Raw genomic sequence first — 15221 nt, forward strand, 5'->3', positions numbered from 1 at the left:
GTGTAAGCTGGCCTTCCCATCAAGCCGCGCAAGGGAGCATGATCCGCGACAGTCAGAAACCCCTGGGCTGCTAGTTTGGGTAAGCGGTAGAGAGTGGCAGATTAGTCTGAACGTTTTGCCTGGGACCGTTTTAGATAGGCTGGGGACGTCATGAGGGAGCTTCCTGTGGGGGCAGGTACTGAATCTCGGCGTATAAGTCGCACTCACTCAAGTTGTTGATCGCCTATAGATATAATCAGTTGGTATTTATATAAAGAACACATTAATCATTAAAGATGGCGGCTAGATCTTCATCTATCATTCGGCGCTCATTGCTCTATGGTAAGTTCAACGCACCAATTGCTTGCTTTACAGCACTAACACCCCTCTTCAGTCCCCGGCTCATCGCAAAAGATGCTCACAAAGTCTCTCGGTCTCAGCTCAGACAACGTAACCTACGACCTCGAAGACTCTGTCACACCGTCTCTCAAAGATACAGCTCGCAATCAACTCCGCGAGCACATATCTAGCCTCAAAGCCCGCCCCTCCGGCATCTCTGAGCTTGCTGTTCGCATCAATGCTGTTCCTACTCCTTTTGCACTCTCGGATCTAACCACCCTGGCTCCTCTGCGTCATGTAGATGCGGTAGTGGTTCCCAAAGTTAACTCGGCAGCTGATCTGACTTTTGTTACCGATGTTCTTCGACATGTTGCTCCAGAGCGACATACAGCAGATGCAGGGAATCCCATCAAGATTATCGCCCTCATAGAGTCGGCGCGTGCTGTCATGGATTTGTCACAAATCTGCAAAGCATCTCCTTACCTCAGTGGCTTCATCTTTGCTGCTGAGGATTTTGCTCTCGACCTGTCTCTGACAAGAACCCCGTCGTTGACGGAATTTCTGTACGCAAGGTCAGCAATAGTTACCGCCGCCCGAGCTGCTGGACTACCGAGTGCCATTGATCTTGTTTGCACCTCCTACAAGGGAGAACAGGGGCTCAAGACTCTTGAGGAAGAATGTGCTGGAGGTAAATCCATGGGCTTCAATGGAAAGCAATGCATTCACCCAAGCCAGGTCGAAGTCGTACAGCGCATGTTCGCACCTGACCAGAGAGAGGTCGAATGGGCTGTAAGAATATCTATTGGTGACGAGAAGGCTTCAGCTTCCGGTCGAGGTGCTTGGACCCTTGATGGCAAGATGATCGATGCTCCCGTTGTCGGGAAGGCTAGTGCTGTAATCGCAAAGGCAAAGCAATGTGGTATCGATGTTCAAAGCCTGAGAAACACGTGGAAGGACCAAGAACCAGAGTAATGAGCATTGACCAGGCCTGGATACATAAATCTCGATGGGTGCTATACAAGCATGTAATCCTAAAAGTGATTGGGCCTCCAGAAGGCAACCATTTCGGCATCCTGCGCATGAAGGCTGTCTTCAATTCTGCCCGTAAAACAACCATCTTGATCACCCAGGGCATTATGGCTCCTTGATAGACATAGATCTGTCCCCCGTTGAGACTGTAGGTGCGTACCATCTGGATAGTGCTCATGTTCTTGTCTGTACTCTGGGTTACCACTTTGCAATTCATACAAGTATTGCTGCATTTCTTGGAGCTCATGTTCAGTATACTCTTCCGTGCCGCCAATGTAAGCGTCGTACAGGGCTTGGTATGTCTCATCCTATTCCAAACTTGCCTCACCCTCGATTCTTTCGAAGAATTCTTGCACTGTTTCATTGCCGCAATTTAAGGGTGGCGGGTCGGCCTGCGCATTCCCGTATCCCCTCTCGTCTTGTATAGGGAACAACATTGGGTTGAGACCCTGTGTGCCAACATGCCTGTGAGTAAACCGAAGAGAATGCTCGTCAACCAACGGCTGTTGTGGCGATTCAATCACATCGTAACGTTGCCAATCACCGTGTATTGGCTGCTCAATGCTGCGAGGCTCATGGCTCTGCATATATTGTGGATGTACGAGGTATCCAAAGTCCGCAGGATCACTGTCAAGGCTTGTAAACGTTGGTTTCCTTTGATCCTCCTGACCAATGCATTGGACGTATTGGCGACCCCCTTCCGAAGTTTTAGGTACAGACTGCCGTCTGCCGTTGGTAGCAGATTCATATGCCAAACTAAGGTCTGGACTGGGATCTTGAGTCATGGAAGGCTCAGGCCCTTCTTTCATACCATCTAGATTCGCTACATCAGAAGAATACACTTGCGCGGTTCGACTGGTGTAGAGTGGAATATTCTCGTCTTGACGCTCAAGGCATACTGCATTAGCTGATATGTTCAGGCGATTCCCATGGTGCTTCTGGTGAAGGCTTGCATCCTTGGGAGGCTGCGCAGTTAATGGAAGAGTCAAATCTTTGCCAGGATCCGCCATCGACACTTTATCTTGACTTGCATGACTCCTGACCGGCTTTGCTTTTTCAAGAATACCACTCTCATCATGTTTGACTGAATTCGGCCGAGTTGTCTTATCAGATGCAAGCTTCAAAATTTCCGTGCCGTCAAAAATGCCAGTCTTGATGAGTTTCTTTAGCATCGTCCTTGGAGTATCGGGGCTTGGTTCTGGGTTGGATCCATTTAGCGAACTGGAGTCATCTTGAAAATAACGGTAAATGTCTTCCTTTCCATTTGCATCTTTGTCAGTTACTGCTGTCTTTGAGATGTCTGTGTGTTGTTGCAAAGAGTGATCGAGGTTGTCGGAAGTCTCAACTTCATCGTAGTCTGTTTCTCCATTCGTACTTAGTTGACCAACTTTGTGCTTCTCTCTCAGGCTTGGTTTTGGTTCCAATAATTTCGTGCTGTTAAACGTAAGATTTGCAACTATGATTTGATGAGAACTGACTGACACAACCCTTCATACCAGCTTACCTGGTGCAGCGGCGGATGACCGGCCATTCAGAAAAAGTCCAGTAGTAAGATTTGGTTTCATCTATGTGGACTGACGTTAAAATTTTGGCCATTTGTCTGACAATATGCCACTTATCGGCTCACCGTTACTCTCGTATTTGGGATGGCCCCGGAGGCGAAGTTGGTCATGACGTCTTGGCTCGATCGAAGACGATGCTTCTTTGAGCGAGACTTCTTTCTCGACCTTTCGTTCTTATTCTTCGCCGGAGACTTCCTAGTTGCTTTGTTCTTGGACGAATAACGGTCTGGGCGTGTCTTTCTCCTTGGCCGTCGTCCGAATGAGCTTCTGTCGGATATATCATCGGGAGACCTTTTCTTGTTCTCCTTATCCGACCCAGCCTCAATAGAAGGTTCGAAGTGCGATGTTGAATATGGGTCATCGGGGAAGGGTTCTGGGGACACTTTGTAAGCACGTTCCTCGTCAAGATGCCGGTTTCTTTGGTTGTCGCTTCTGTGACACTTCGGAGATATGGACGCAATAGGGAGATCGTGAGGACACCAACCCGACGTACGACTTCGGTTTTCAGTCTGTGTACGATCTGCTACAGAGTCGTGGAGTTCATAAGGAGCTGGTATTGCATCCAGCCAATATTGTATCCTGCGGAAACGGTCAGAACAAACATCACCGGATGACTGATCGGGGTCTCCTGTGGTCCCATGGTTGGCCTTCACAGGACCATTCAAATGATGGCGAGAGCGTCTTGGCTTCATCCAGACCAAGAGAATCAGGAGACGGTCTCTTATCGGTGGTCGAAGAGTATTATTGAGAGGGCAATCATTGGAGTGCCATTGTTCTCAAAATCTACCCTGCAAAACAGGTTGTAGCAAGATACCTACAATCGCACTTTCTGTGCACGACTTGAACATAAAAAGGCAAGATAGATGTGTGTTGGAAAATATAGTAAGTAGTAGATACTGGGGAAAGTGCTCCGCTCAAACATGAATCACGGAAGAAGGTGCATCGATTGAACTGCCCTCTTGCTCTTTCCGTAACTGGCGATTTGTTCTAATATCCGTTTTGCTTGACCTTTTTCCTTAAATACCTGCAACAGAAAGACTCTTCTGTTCCTTGTTCCCCCCGAGTGCTAAGTGACAGGAACTGACTGCAATGCAATCCGCCAATAGTCAGTCTGTGCATCTCGTTTTGAAAACGTGCTTCACAAGGAGTCTTCAGTCAACCCTTTGTCAATATCAAATTGGTCGTAAGATACTGTCACCAAATTTGGTCCCTGATATTCGGGCCCAGTGTGACCCATGATTCTTGGCATTGGATGCTCAATCTGCTAAGCCTCTGCCAAGGTCACATTGCAGCAATGTTTAATCTGGTGTTTCACTACAGAGTTTGCTATTACATATTTTCGAAAGCAGCTGATATCACTGTTGGTTTCAAAGCTTGTCGATGCACAACTTTCCTTCTCGTCTCTTCTCTCGTAATTCAATATGGTCAAAAAGAACGACCCTGCATACGCATCTTGCGGATCCATCACTGCGGGTGAGACATTTCAACCGGAGAATCTCCCTTGGCTTTGAGTTTGGTCACTCATTCGTCAACTCGTTTCATACGTTACGAAGCGGGAAGAGCTTTGACACTCTGCACGTTTCACTGCATGATTTAGCTCTTGTCTTACATGCCTTAATCCTTACCCCTGGCGGTTCCCTTTCGGGGAAATTACACAATCCGCGTCAACATCTCGTCTAAGTCCTTGTGAACTTTGGAGAGCTCATAACTAACCTTAGACGTGAGGCGAGAAAGGTACTGCACAGACAACCTTGGAGCCCCCGCTTATTCTTTTTCTGAACAACAAGAGATATGAACAAATTAGATATGAGCTTTTCTTTTCTTCAGTACCTCTTTGGCCCCTGTGTCCTCAGCATCCAGGAAAGGAGGAAGAGGGGCAGCACAGCATGTGTCTGCGACAGACTTTGGTTGAGGCGGGGTTCAAATAACACCCCGAAAAGGACAAGCAAATCGCCAAGAATAAAGGAACGACGTTGCTGCGTATCTCGACTGCACAGAGCCGTGGCAACACAAGCCCGATGGCCATTTGCATAAGTTATCCGTACAACACTGGCAAAAGGAATATCAGTTCACTGTGAACAGGCTGATTCTGAGTACCGAATATTTCTATTAACAGGTCCAGTCTCAACACCTAACTTGATTCCAAGGACCCCTTCCCGAAGCACAGGGAGTAGGACCGGGATATTGGGAGCAAGTGGATTGAAGGAGGCTATGCCAGCGGCGAATCGAAAACTGGCAGTATGAGGACAAGGGGGAAGATCATCGGATAACTATGTTTGTCCAAGGGGCAGAGAGCGATTTGAGCTTAGCCGTGGTGCTTGGCTTTGAATGAATGTGGGGAGAGCCACGACCAGGGTGTGGAGGTCCGTCGTCATCACAGGACCCGCATGAGCTTGCATTCTCCTGCATCGTCTGGAGGCACCAAACCTAACATTCACGACCACCACGGTGAGTGTGGTGGGTTAGTGTTGGGTATTCAAAGCTTGTTTGGAGAAAGCTCCCCTGCTGATGCCAAACAAGAGCACCGAAACGTCCTGACTGGCACCCTAGTCGACCTGTCGCTGTGACGGGTAGTCTAGGTAGTTAGTTACGGTGCGAAGCGGTGCAGTTCATCAGCACTGCCTCCATTGATGAGCCCATTAGGCCTGAGATCGACACGCAAGGAGAGAGCTTGGCTTGACTTGGATCTTAGGTTGTGAGCTTGATGCAGTGTATGCAAAAAGATTAGAAGTGTGATTCGCGAAACCATGGTGTCAACTTATCAAGCCTCATCAAACAAACGAGATATTTTAAACTTACAGCACTTTGAGCGCGGCAACTACCTACCCCTGACGAGCATCCCATCGTCATTCCGCACCACTGCCAAACGGGATTCGGGGTCACAGAAACAACGTGCCTGATTTCTTGCCTGTCCGCCGGGCCTCCAGTTCACTTGCTGCGCTACGCTTCTCTGCATTGCGCTGCAGGGTACATACATAATCTCGACAGTCACGCTCCGCCCGCATTTCATTTAATTCATGCTCAGGACCCCTCTCATTCACTTCACTTGCACTCTCATCCTTGGATTGTTACTGGACTGCGCTGCGCTCTCTAGTGAATAGAAGCTAAGCTAGAGCTACACACGTTTGCCTTGCCTTGGTTTTGCCTTAAACTGCACTGCTTCCACCACCTCCTACTGTGTTTAAGCTCCACACTCATCCTCCTTCTTACACCCTACACTTTGCACCTCAATCTGTCCACTTATCAACCGCTAGAACTATCTTGATAACGAGCACAAAGACTCACTTTTGGATAACCAAGTCCAAGTACCCCAAGAACATTCACACTTCAGGCAACAAAGGTGCGTTCTATCTCTTGCAGCACCATTCTCTCATCCCCCCTTCGCCAAACTTGCATGTAAGCGCGCTCTGCCCAGCGACGCGCGGCATATCAATGATAGGATTGCTGTGATACTGAAATCGAAGAGGCTTTTCAGAAGTTTGGTTGCTTTAGGTGCCGAAACTCGACTATTATACAAGCCTGTCAAAAGAAGCGCATCTGCAATCCAGAAAGCCAACGCCTATTCGGTGTTGTGCTGCGAACAAAAGCTAACAACCAAAGTCGAACAGATATCACAATTCATCATGTCGAAGCTTTTCATCGGGTATGTTCCATACATCTTATATAGCTGTTCCAGCTGCTAACCCAGTCCCAGTGGCCTAGCATGGCATACAGAGGAGGCCACTCTTCGCCAGAAGTTTGAGGAGTTTGGCCCTGTCGAAGAAGCTGTAGGTGCTTCCGTTCCTTCTTTCCTTCAAGCAAGGCGCTTCTAGTCCTACATCTTGTGGCTCTAATGCGGGTGTTTGTTGGACGGCGAGACCGTTTCTAACGATGGATATGTGAAGGTGGTGGTCAAGGACCGTGATACTGGTCGCAGCCGCGGCTTCGGGTTTGTGCGATACACCCAGGAGGGCGACGCTCAGAACGCCATCGCAGCCATGAACAATGTCGAGTACGAGTCACTTTGGTTCCTTGTTATACAGCAGCGGTGCTATCGCATTATTTTACGGGATCTAACTATGTATAGGTTTGATGGCCGCAACATTCGAGTCGACAAAGCATCCGACAATGGCCCTCGAGGTGGTTTTGGTAGAGGAGGAGGAGGAGGAGGAGGCGGCGGCTATGGACGAAACTTTGGTGGCCCAATGCCATACGGAATGGGCCCTCCCGGACCTGGCTACCAGATGCCTGCCCCTAACATGTACGCGCCCATGCCTTATGGTCGCGGATATCCTCCCCAGCAAGGCTACGGAGGCCCCCCTCAAGGTATGGCTACAACGGAACTTTAAGTTCGTTTGCGTTCAAATTAACATTTCAACAGGATACATGCCTCCTCAACAGCAGTACGGGTACCATGATCCCTCTCAACAGATCCCTCCCCAGCAGCAGCAGCAGCAGCAGCATCACCAGGGTGGAAGAGGATACTAGAGGGTGCTAGTTTGACTAATAGCCCGACATGGGGGCATCATTGCGCCCCCACGAGTTATCGGCAGGCATTGAAAAATGAACTTTCGATGGCCAATGATTTCGACAGCTTCTCGTAATTGAGCCTACGGATCCTTTGAATGGTTGGATGATGAGGCATTGGTGAGCATATTGGAACGCACAACTATACCCGGTTACTTTGGTTGAAAGCATGGTTTGAGGGGCATGGCCTTTTGGGTTGGAATGCCATTTTGACACGGCCGTTTTACGAATGAACCTAGTGCGAAAAGACAAAGGATGGTGTCTCGGTAGGCAGACATGGAAGAAAATGTGAAATGGCGCTGTGTGCGGCCACTTTCTCTCGTTTCCTGTTTTCATTTCCGATATGTGATGTCTGGTGAAAAGCTGGGATTGAGTCTAAGTTAAAAGCTGACAACTACTGTTTCGAATTAAGATCCAGTGTTGTTACACATGGCAGATGTTGGTGGGAAATGAGGTTGAAAGCCAATCCGGATCAATCGATAACCTGTCTATGACTCTAACTGATCTCTAACCTTGTAGTGTTCAAGGTCGTCTATCTGTATGCACTTATCTAGTCAAATGTGTTGATATGCAGATTGTCTTTAATGGTGTGGCTCCTCGATTTCCTCTGCCTCCTCGGTACTGTGCTTCTGCTTATGGGCGGAGAGCAGTGAGCTGGTGACCTTATTCTCATCTGCGCGGTTGCTCTCAAGTTCTCTAACACGGCGGGCGAGATCATGAATATGAACATCACCGCTATCAGGGGCAAGCTCGCTAAGAGCCGTGTCGAGACTCAAAAGGTAGTCCTTGTTCAGACCACTGGGTCCTTGACTGCGGAAGATGTGTTCAGCAAGCTTCTGGGGGTCTTGGGGACCGACAAACTGCTCATTATCTGGGGTTCCGATGTATACCAGGGTACGGATGGGAGGTGAACCATCAGCAGGTTGGAACGGAGCGTAGTGGATTGTGTATCCATTGATCTCACGAATATCAAGGTATTCCTTAACTTCAGCGACCTTCTCAGGGATGATGCGGTAAGCAACGCCCCATACTCGCTCTGGGGCAGAGTCGTGATGATCGGTCAGCTGTTCCCAGTAGGATCTCTCAATGAGAGTTACAACACGACCTGGAGCTTCTGGGGTGCCTCGGTGATCTTCACTAGGTGGTTGTTAGTTGTGGATGCAATTAACTCCCGGGCCGTTGAGGCTGTACCTGGCCTGTAATACGTTAGTTGAGGATACTCGACTCTGGTGGAAAGCAAACTAACCTGCCAGAAACGACGGACATAACCGTCGACCCATCCAGGGATTCTCTGATCTGAGAAATGAGAGAAACGTCAGTGGAAGGGCCGTTGAATAAGGGCTTGGGGTGCTTACCAAAATGTGGCGGAGGCTTCCATATCAAGCTCCTGTGCAACACGGAGATAATCGTTAACACATATATGCATCGATGAGAGTTCTGACGTCAGGAAAGAATTACATACCCGTATCCGTATAGCCAGAACTCAGAGGGCTCTGATGAGTCTTGGTTGGTCATGTTGGTTAACTGAGGAGTATTAGCAATGCCGTTGTATAACAGTGTTTAAAGACATGGTGATTTACAAAGCACTGAGTGACTAGTAGGTATGACAGCTTTAGACCCTAGTATGTTGCAACGTAATTCAAAAATGAGATCTGAATATCTCTCCTATGAGGCTGAGTCTCCAGGTCGGTAGTTGCAAACTTGATGCGTGTTCAATAGAAACCCCGAGATGGAGATAGTGGAGGCAAGGTAGATCGTGTCTTGTCAAGCCGATGAGGTGATGAGCCACTAACAAGCAAGCAACAGGGGTTAAAGAAGACTGTAGAACAGAAATGGAACAAATCTCCTTCTTTTCCTCAACTGAGATGGATGCTCGGACTCTGTTTCTAGTGGCTGAGGCTGGTCAGTGGCTAAGTCAGCCTCTAACTTTTCTTCTTCTCTTGACCTGGGCGAGCTTCTTTGTTCGCGCCGACGTCACCAGTTACAAGGCACTTTAAGTGCAGGGGGGATAGGGGACCCCACTGTACCTAGAATACAAGGGTCTCTCTCTGTCCTGTCAGTTGCCATCCCGAAAGCGAAAATTGAGGCCCTATACCGTTCGTTGATAAAACGTTACAGTTGTATGCCGGCAAACTTTACCGAGCTGGTGTTCTGCCTATCAAGACCACGACTATGAAACTAGCATACGCGGAACGAAGGATATCCAGACGAAAAATTCAAGGGGACCTTGCTTGACTTGACATCTTGGCACGGAAGAAAGGGCAAGGAGCCAAGTCGGACAGTCCTTGTTGACCCTGTCTAGGTCGTTGCAGATAAGGCCGCAGTGGAGGTTGAGAACCCAGTTTAATACCCGATAACGGGGAACTTGAATATTGAACATTTCATCATGTCACCTATTTTCTCAACCCTTGATTTTAGTCAGGTATTTACTTGTTCTCTTTCTTCTCTTGATATATGATAACAACAACGATCTTGCATTGCTCACGAACCCAATCCGCCTTGCTAATTGACTGATCAAAAAGAAAAGAACAAAAACAAAGACGCCCGAGTTCTTCCTGTCTCACACACGCAAGACCGGGCACTCACTTACTCACACTCACTATTACCGCTACCCATATCTCATCTCCATCGCCAAATCCACTCAGCCACGCTCTATCTCCAATTACGCTCCACCAACCAAACGACACTGCCCCGCGCTGAGAAACTCCCTGCTCCCGTCCCCTGAGCCTGGGGTAGGACCGTAATACTTTAGTAGCTAAAAAGTCCTTCCATCATATGTAGGGCGGTGCTATTACTACTACTTCTTCTTCAGCCGTGCACCAACTCGACTTTACCTCAAAACCTCATCCATCCCCAGCTCTACCACTCGAGTCTTTCTCATAGAAACCATCGCAATCCTAAACACTCACATACATCATGGCTTATAACCGTCCCTACGACGAGGATGCTCTCCCCAGGTAAGTTTCTTCTTCATCTTCCAACCAGCTTGCCCCTCCCTTTAGAGCACCCGACCATTGCGGCTCTGCGATTGCGTTTAATAAGCTACCGTTGAGGAAGGGCGACACAATGCAACACAAGGCTAATCATACTTTCTGTTTAGATTCGCCGAGCCTGAGCAGGTACGTTACTTGCAAACATCGATATTACCGCAACCAAGAATCGCGAACTAACATTGCGCTCTTCAGAAGCCAGGACAGTCCAGGACTCCAGCCCCGCAGCAACATCACCCTCCTCCTCAGCAGCAGCAGTACCAGCATCACGCCCCTCCTCCTCAGCAGTATCACCAGCAGCAGTCTCGATACGATAAGCCTCTACCAACCCAAAGAGATGCGCGATCTCATTCACTAGGTCAGGGCCCAGCTTCTCATGGTTACATGTCCCCGCCTCCAAACACTGGCGGCGCGAGACCCCAGGCTCACAACCGTCCCGCCCCCAACTCACGACCTCCTCCCTCGCCTGCTCTCGATGGCAATGGCTCCGATCCCACGCTCCTACCTCTATTCCGTGCTGTAGACAAAGACGGTAAGTTTACAAAGATTTCCAAGTGCACAAAATAGTAGCTGTATCAGTTGCTAATCGCCCCCCGACCAGGAACTGGCCATCTTTCTGAGAGAGAACTATCCGCCGCGCTTGTCAATGGTGACTGGACCGCCTTTGATCCTCACACTGTCCGCATGATGATCCGAATGTTTGATTCTGATCGAAGTGGCACGATCGGTTTCGAGGAGTTCTGTGGTCTGTGGTCCTTTTTGGCTTCGTGGAGAACTCTCTTCGACCGATTCGACGCCGACCGTAGCGGTAACATCTCACTCTCCGAATTCAACAACGCTCTCGTCGCTTTCCGATATCGACTAAGCCCCCAGTTTGTCGAACTGATTTTCAACACCTACGACAAGCGAAATGAAGGCGTCATGAGCTTCGACCTGTTCGTTCAGAGCTGCATCTCTCTCAAGCGCATGACCGATGTCTTCAAGAAGTACGATGACGACCGCGACGGCTACATCACCTTGAGTTTCGAGGACTTTTTGACAGAAATTCTCAAGCAGCTCAAGTAAATAACGGAAAGGCGTCAGGACTGGACAGTTTAAAGATGGGAAGAGAGTACTCGGTGCCGGAGCAAGCACTGGTGCCTCGAAACGTCATATGGATTTATTTTTTGCATCCTGAGGAAAAGGACATGCATGTAAGGCGGATTTTACGACAGATATAAACCCAAGCCGGATGCTTCTGAGTTGATGATATGGGATAGCATGTACCAAAGATACCCTAGGTCAAGTCTCCGGATCCTGGCTTAGAGACCGAAACTTACCTTGACATCAGACATGAATTATGTTACATAAACCAATGCGTCCAACTTGCTGTGACTGAGATCCGAGATGATGGGTCGCCAAAACAAATAATGACATCGAGCCAGTGCACAATGGTATTAGTAGAGATGAGTCATCGAAGCGCTACGTCTCGTCATTGTTCTCGATGCATGAAGGTAATTGCGAGACTTTGGCAGGAAAGTTCACCTGTCATGAAGCTGAAGCCGCTGATCGTTTCATACAACCGCCTGGCGAAAACTCAAAACTCCGAATACTGCGAGTGAGAGGAGAGATGACGTAGAGATCTGGCGACAGTTTCATTTGAAAAGATGTTCGATATTCCATTCTGTCGATGTGCTGTATCGTTTGGTATGCCGGCAGAGAAGCGAGGTAATACGCGATAGGTCATGGGAACTGTCCCCCACAACAACACAAGCAGCCTTGACATGGTACAAGTAACTGATCAGAGAGCTTCCGAGCTATAATTAGTATCATACTCCCGACAAGTAATTGCTGCTTGATTAGTGGCAAATGCACACTCAGGATATAGAGTATAGATTCTTCGAGTGTCAATCAAGTGGTAAGAATGTGGCAGGGTGAACAAGGCGAAGCTCATTCTAGATTCAAGGCAAGAAACCGGCATGCCCTGAAATCCGGATGTCTCGATATTTGTATGAACAACGACCCAAGTCAAGCTAGATCACTTGCCAGACCCAGAACCTGCAGCATACCATGGCTATCGCGGTTATTTTGACCGTCCAATACGATCCTGAACCGCCTTTTGATTCTGTTCAACGTGGTAGCATGACTTTCCAAGGTTTTTATTTTTCGAGAGTCATGGGACCAGCTCCGAGTTGACCCAAGCTCCGCCCCATGAATTGCGACCTGACAAGGACATGTCTGGTTCTAAATCTTGGCCACTGCAACACAAGTTTTGAAATGGGGTCTGAGCAAAAGATACTTACTCATTTACAGAGCCCATTTTCAATGTATGAGGTGTGTTTGTGCGCCTGTCACTGATTGTGTTGGATTCGATATGTTCATGAAAGCCAATTGCTGTAAAGCCCAGCTATCCGTACCTGGACAGGTAAAGCGATTGCAGCAGTCATGAGCTGATCCACATCCGTATTCAGTGCGTGGTCCACACATGCGGTAGCATTCTCTGCTGGCTGGCTATCCTCACACCTTCTTCCATTAGTTACCCAGTACCTGGAGCCTCAAGCTTTTCGATCCATCGCATGCGGGAAATTTCGCCCTGGGAAAGCCATTGTTAATTGAACATCGAAGTCACTACCACAATCAACATCTCCCATGCAGGCCAAATTCAGCAACCCCGTTTAATATGGCGACATAATGCGGATGTATCTCCGAGGCCCATCAACGATTGTCCCTGGAGTAAGATTCGAGGTGGCCAGGTCTTTATGATGGCGCGGGGTCACCGCCTTCGCAGGGTCTGAGAATAAAGCCGGACTTATCGACCTTGGTTCTACAACCGTGGTTGGCTGTAACGCAGTACATGTTATCGTGTTGAGTCTCGCGATGTTGTCTCGCTTTGTTTAGGCGTTCCCCCTAGGCCTGTTCATGCGTCTTTAGTTGATCCTGCCGGGCAATACCTTGCTGTTCCAAGGGGGCATATGGACATTACCCGAGCTTCCTCCTCTATCTCACCCAGTGCTGGAAAGCTTTGGCGTTCTGGTGTTGTATTCACCGCCTTCCTAGGATGTGCCACTGAGTCGAACAATCGAAGCGAGTTGGAAGAAGGACCCTTCAATGGACTTGACTCTAGGCACACCCCGGTCTCCCTTCGCCGGCTGGCTGGTGATGTCACCGTTTGAAAGACCCAGGAGTGTGGTGACAGGGCTTGTTCCAGGCGTTTACTTCACAGCGCCTCCACCTAGGAGTAGACCGTCTGTGAGAATCACCTGTCGTTCAATGATGTCCAGTCGGATATCGTCACAAACTCACGTTGTTCTAGTTGCCTCTGTCGACAAATAAACGATTTGTACAGGTACAGGAAAGCAGTTGTCGTGTCAGGACCCAAATATGTCCATGCTCTTGAACCAAGACATTTGAAATTTCTGGTTGGCGACAAGGACCCAGACGCTGACTCTGTCGACGTCCACACCTACGCATCGCTAAATTTTAAACGCCACAGCTACAGCGACAGCCGTCTCGAGCTGCAGCTTGTAGTGACGAACGTTCTGTGTAGCTAGATATGCCAGTGGTCCCGTGAACCAGTCTATGGCGAGAGTCATGCAGAGGTAGGTACCTTCCATGTACATGTGATAACCACTTCCGGAGTTGGCTTAGGAACGGTATTCATGAGTGGCAGTTGACCTTGAGTGTCGGCCCCGCCGACCCTGGCCGTCGCCAAATATGGCCAACCCTTGAGACGCCGGACCTTTTTTTGCGACAGCCATCAGGACCTGTCACGGACGAATCTTTCGTTGAAGCCGGACTGGCGTAGAAGCTGCGAAATTGGCATGATATTTGCAATCTATTTCTCATGACTGATGAGTGTAGAGTAGACGCCGTCATGTGTGGGACATTTCTTGCATGGCTCGTTATCAGTTGCAGCAGCAAAAAGAAAGGATCTTCAACAAACCCGAGTAAGGGACCAGCTCCACCATTGGAGCTTCCCCTGCTTCTTCTAGGGAGCTTCTTGGGCCCAAAGCGCCTGTGAGAGGACATGCTCTTAACCTCCTAGCCTCCATCCATCCTCGAGAACTCCACTGACAGCCACGCCCCTCTTCACCCACTGCCATCACCCCTGTAGCCCCTCCCGAGTCATTGCAATGGTAGCCAGTTGATTTGCTCTCGCGGCGCTTGGGCCATACCCATTTCGAGCTGCTGATGCTTCTTTACTTGGATGCTGTGCTTTGCTACTGGACGTTGCAAAGGTCTCGAGGTTTTCTTTGGGATCATGATGTATGAGCTGCTGCAGAGTTGAAAGGCTGCAAGATTGAAGCTCCGACAGAATGGCCCAGGGGGTTCCGACCCCTAGACCATGTTGCAGCCAAGCACAGCTCGGGAAAGGATGGAATGGCAGCTAAAGAGGTTTTTTTTTGTGCTGCTTCTTTAACGGGCCTAGAAGAGTACAGCCAAAAGAGCTTCTGTACCCGCACCCCCGGAGCTGCACGTCAATGCTATTGGCCCCGGCCGATAAGTCTTTCGAGGCAGCTGAGAGATCTCGAGCAGTGGAGGCGAAGCACAAGGCATGGCATGGCATTGTAGCAAGGCAATCGATGTCAGTTAGACGCCTGGAGCCTGGAGCTCAGGTGGTCCCTTGCCGAGTGAGCAATGGCTACCTATGGGTAGACGTTGAACCAGAGTCTCGTTTGTGCGGAAGCTTTCGCTACTGGCCTTGATTCCAATGCCCACACGCCCTCCGCAAGAGTTTTTTTTTTTTCTCTCACCTATTATGTATTTGGATTTTGGCGACCCTCTCTCATTTTCTGCGCCCTCTTTTTTTGGGAATATTCCACTTTCACATTTTCTG

General features: G+C 49.0%; 5 protein-coding genes across 5 annotated transcripts; 3 read left to right on the plus strand and 2 right to left on the minus strand.

Moving 5' to 3' along the window:
* Positions 1 to 275: 275 nt before the first annotated feature.
* Positions 276 to 1290, plus strand: FGSG_00440 (uncharacterized protein; the record flags this gene model as incomplete). The annotated part of the gene is made up of 2 exons (XM_011317807.1): positions 276 to 321; positions 374 to 1290. The coding sequence occupies 2 exons, from the start codon at positions 276 to 278 to the stop codon at positions 1288 to 1290; spliced, it is 963 nt and encodes a 320-aa protein (XP_011316109.1).
* Positions 1291 to 1655: 365 nt separating this feature from the next.
* FGSG_00441 (uncharacterized protein) lies at positions 1656 to 3549 on the minus strand (the record flags this gene model as incomplete). Its single annotated transcript, XM_011317808.1, has 4 exons — positions 1656 to 2803; positions 2852 to 2912; positions 2975 to 3341; positions 3512 to 3549. The coding sequence occupies 4 exons, from the start codon at positions 3547 to 3549 to the stop codon at positions 1656 to 1658; spliced, it is 1614 nt and encodes a 537-aa protein (XP_011316110.1).
* A 2672-nt stretch (positions 3550 to 6221) lies between these two features.
* On the plus strand, positions 6222 to 7737 carry FGSG_00442 (uncharacterized protein). The gene is made up of 6 exons (XM_011317809.1): positions 6222 to 6249; positions 6510 to 6552; positions 6604 to 6676; positions 6794 to 6900; positions 6976 to 7214; positions 7270 to 7737. Exons 2-6 carry the CDS (start codon positions 6533 to 6535, stop codon positions 7374 to 7376), a joined length of 546 nt encoding a protein of 181 aa, XP_011316111.1. The 5' UTR covers positions 6222 to 6249; positions 6510 to 6532; the 3' UTR covers positions 7377 to 7737.
* Positions 7738 to 7996: 259 nt separating this feature from the next.
* Positions 7997 to 8930, minus strand: FGSG_00443 (uncharacterized protein; the record flags this gene model as incomplete). Its single annotated transcript, XM_011317810.1, has 3 exons — positions 7997 to 8552; positions 8662 to 8802; positions 8878 to 8930. 3 exons carry the CDS (start codon positions 8928 to 8930, stop codon positions 7997 to 7999), a joined length of 750 nt encoding a protein of 249 aa, XP_011316112.1.
* A 1272-nt stretch (positions 8931 to 10202) lies between these two features.
* On the plus strand, positions 10203 to 11756 carry FGSG_00444 (uncharacterized protein). The gene is made up of 4 exons (XM_011317811.1): positions 10203 to 10372; positions 10516 to 10534; positions 10601 to 10937; positions 11007 to 11756. Exons 1-4 carry the CDS (start codon positions 10332 to 10334, stop codon positions 11468 to 11470), a joined length of 861 nt encoding a protein of 286 aa, XP_011316113.1. The 5' UTR covers positions 10203 to 10331; the 3' UTR covers positions 11471 to 11756.
* Positions 11757 to 15221: the final 3465 nt, after the last annotated feature.

This window comes from Fusarium graminearum, chromosome 1 (assembly GCF_000240135.3).
Source record: "Fusarium graminearum PH-1 chromosome 1, whole genome shotgun sequence".
In the NCBI taxonomy this organism is placed as follows: Eukaryota; Fungi; Ascomycota; class Sordariomycetes; order Hypocreales; family Nectriaceae; genus Fusarium; species Fusarium graminearum.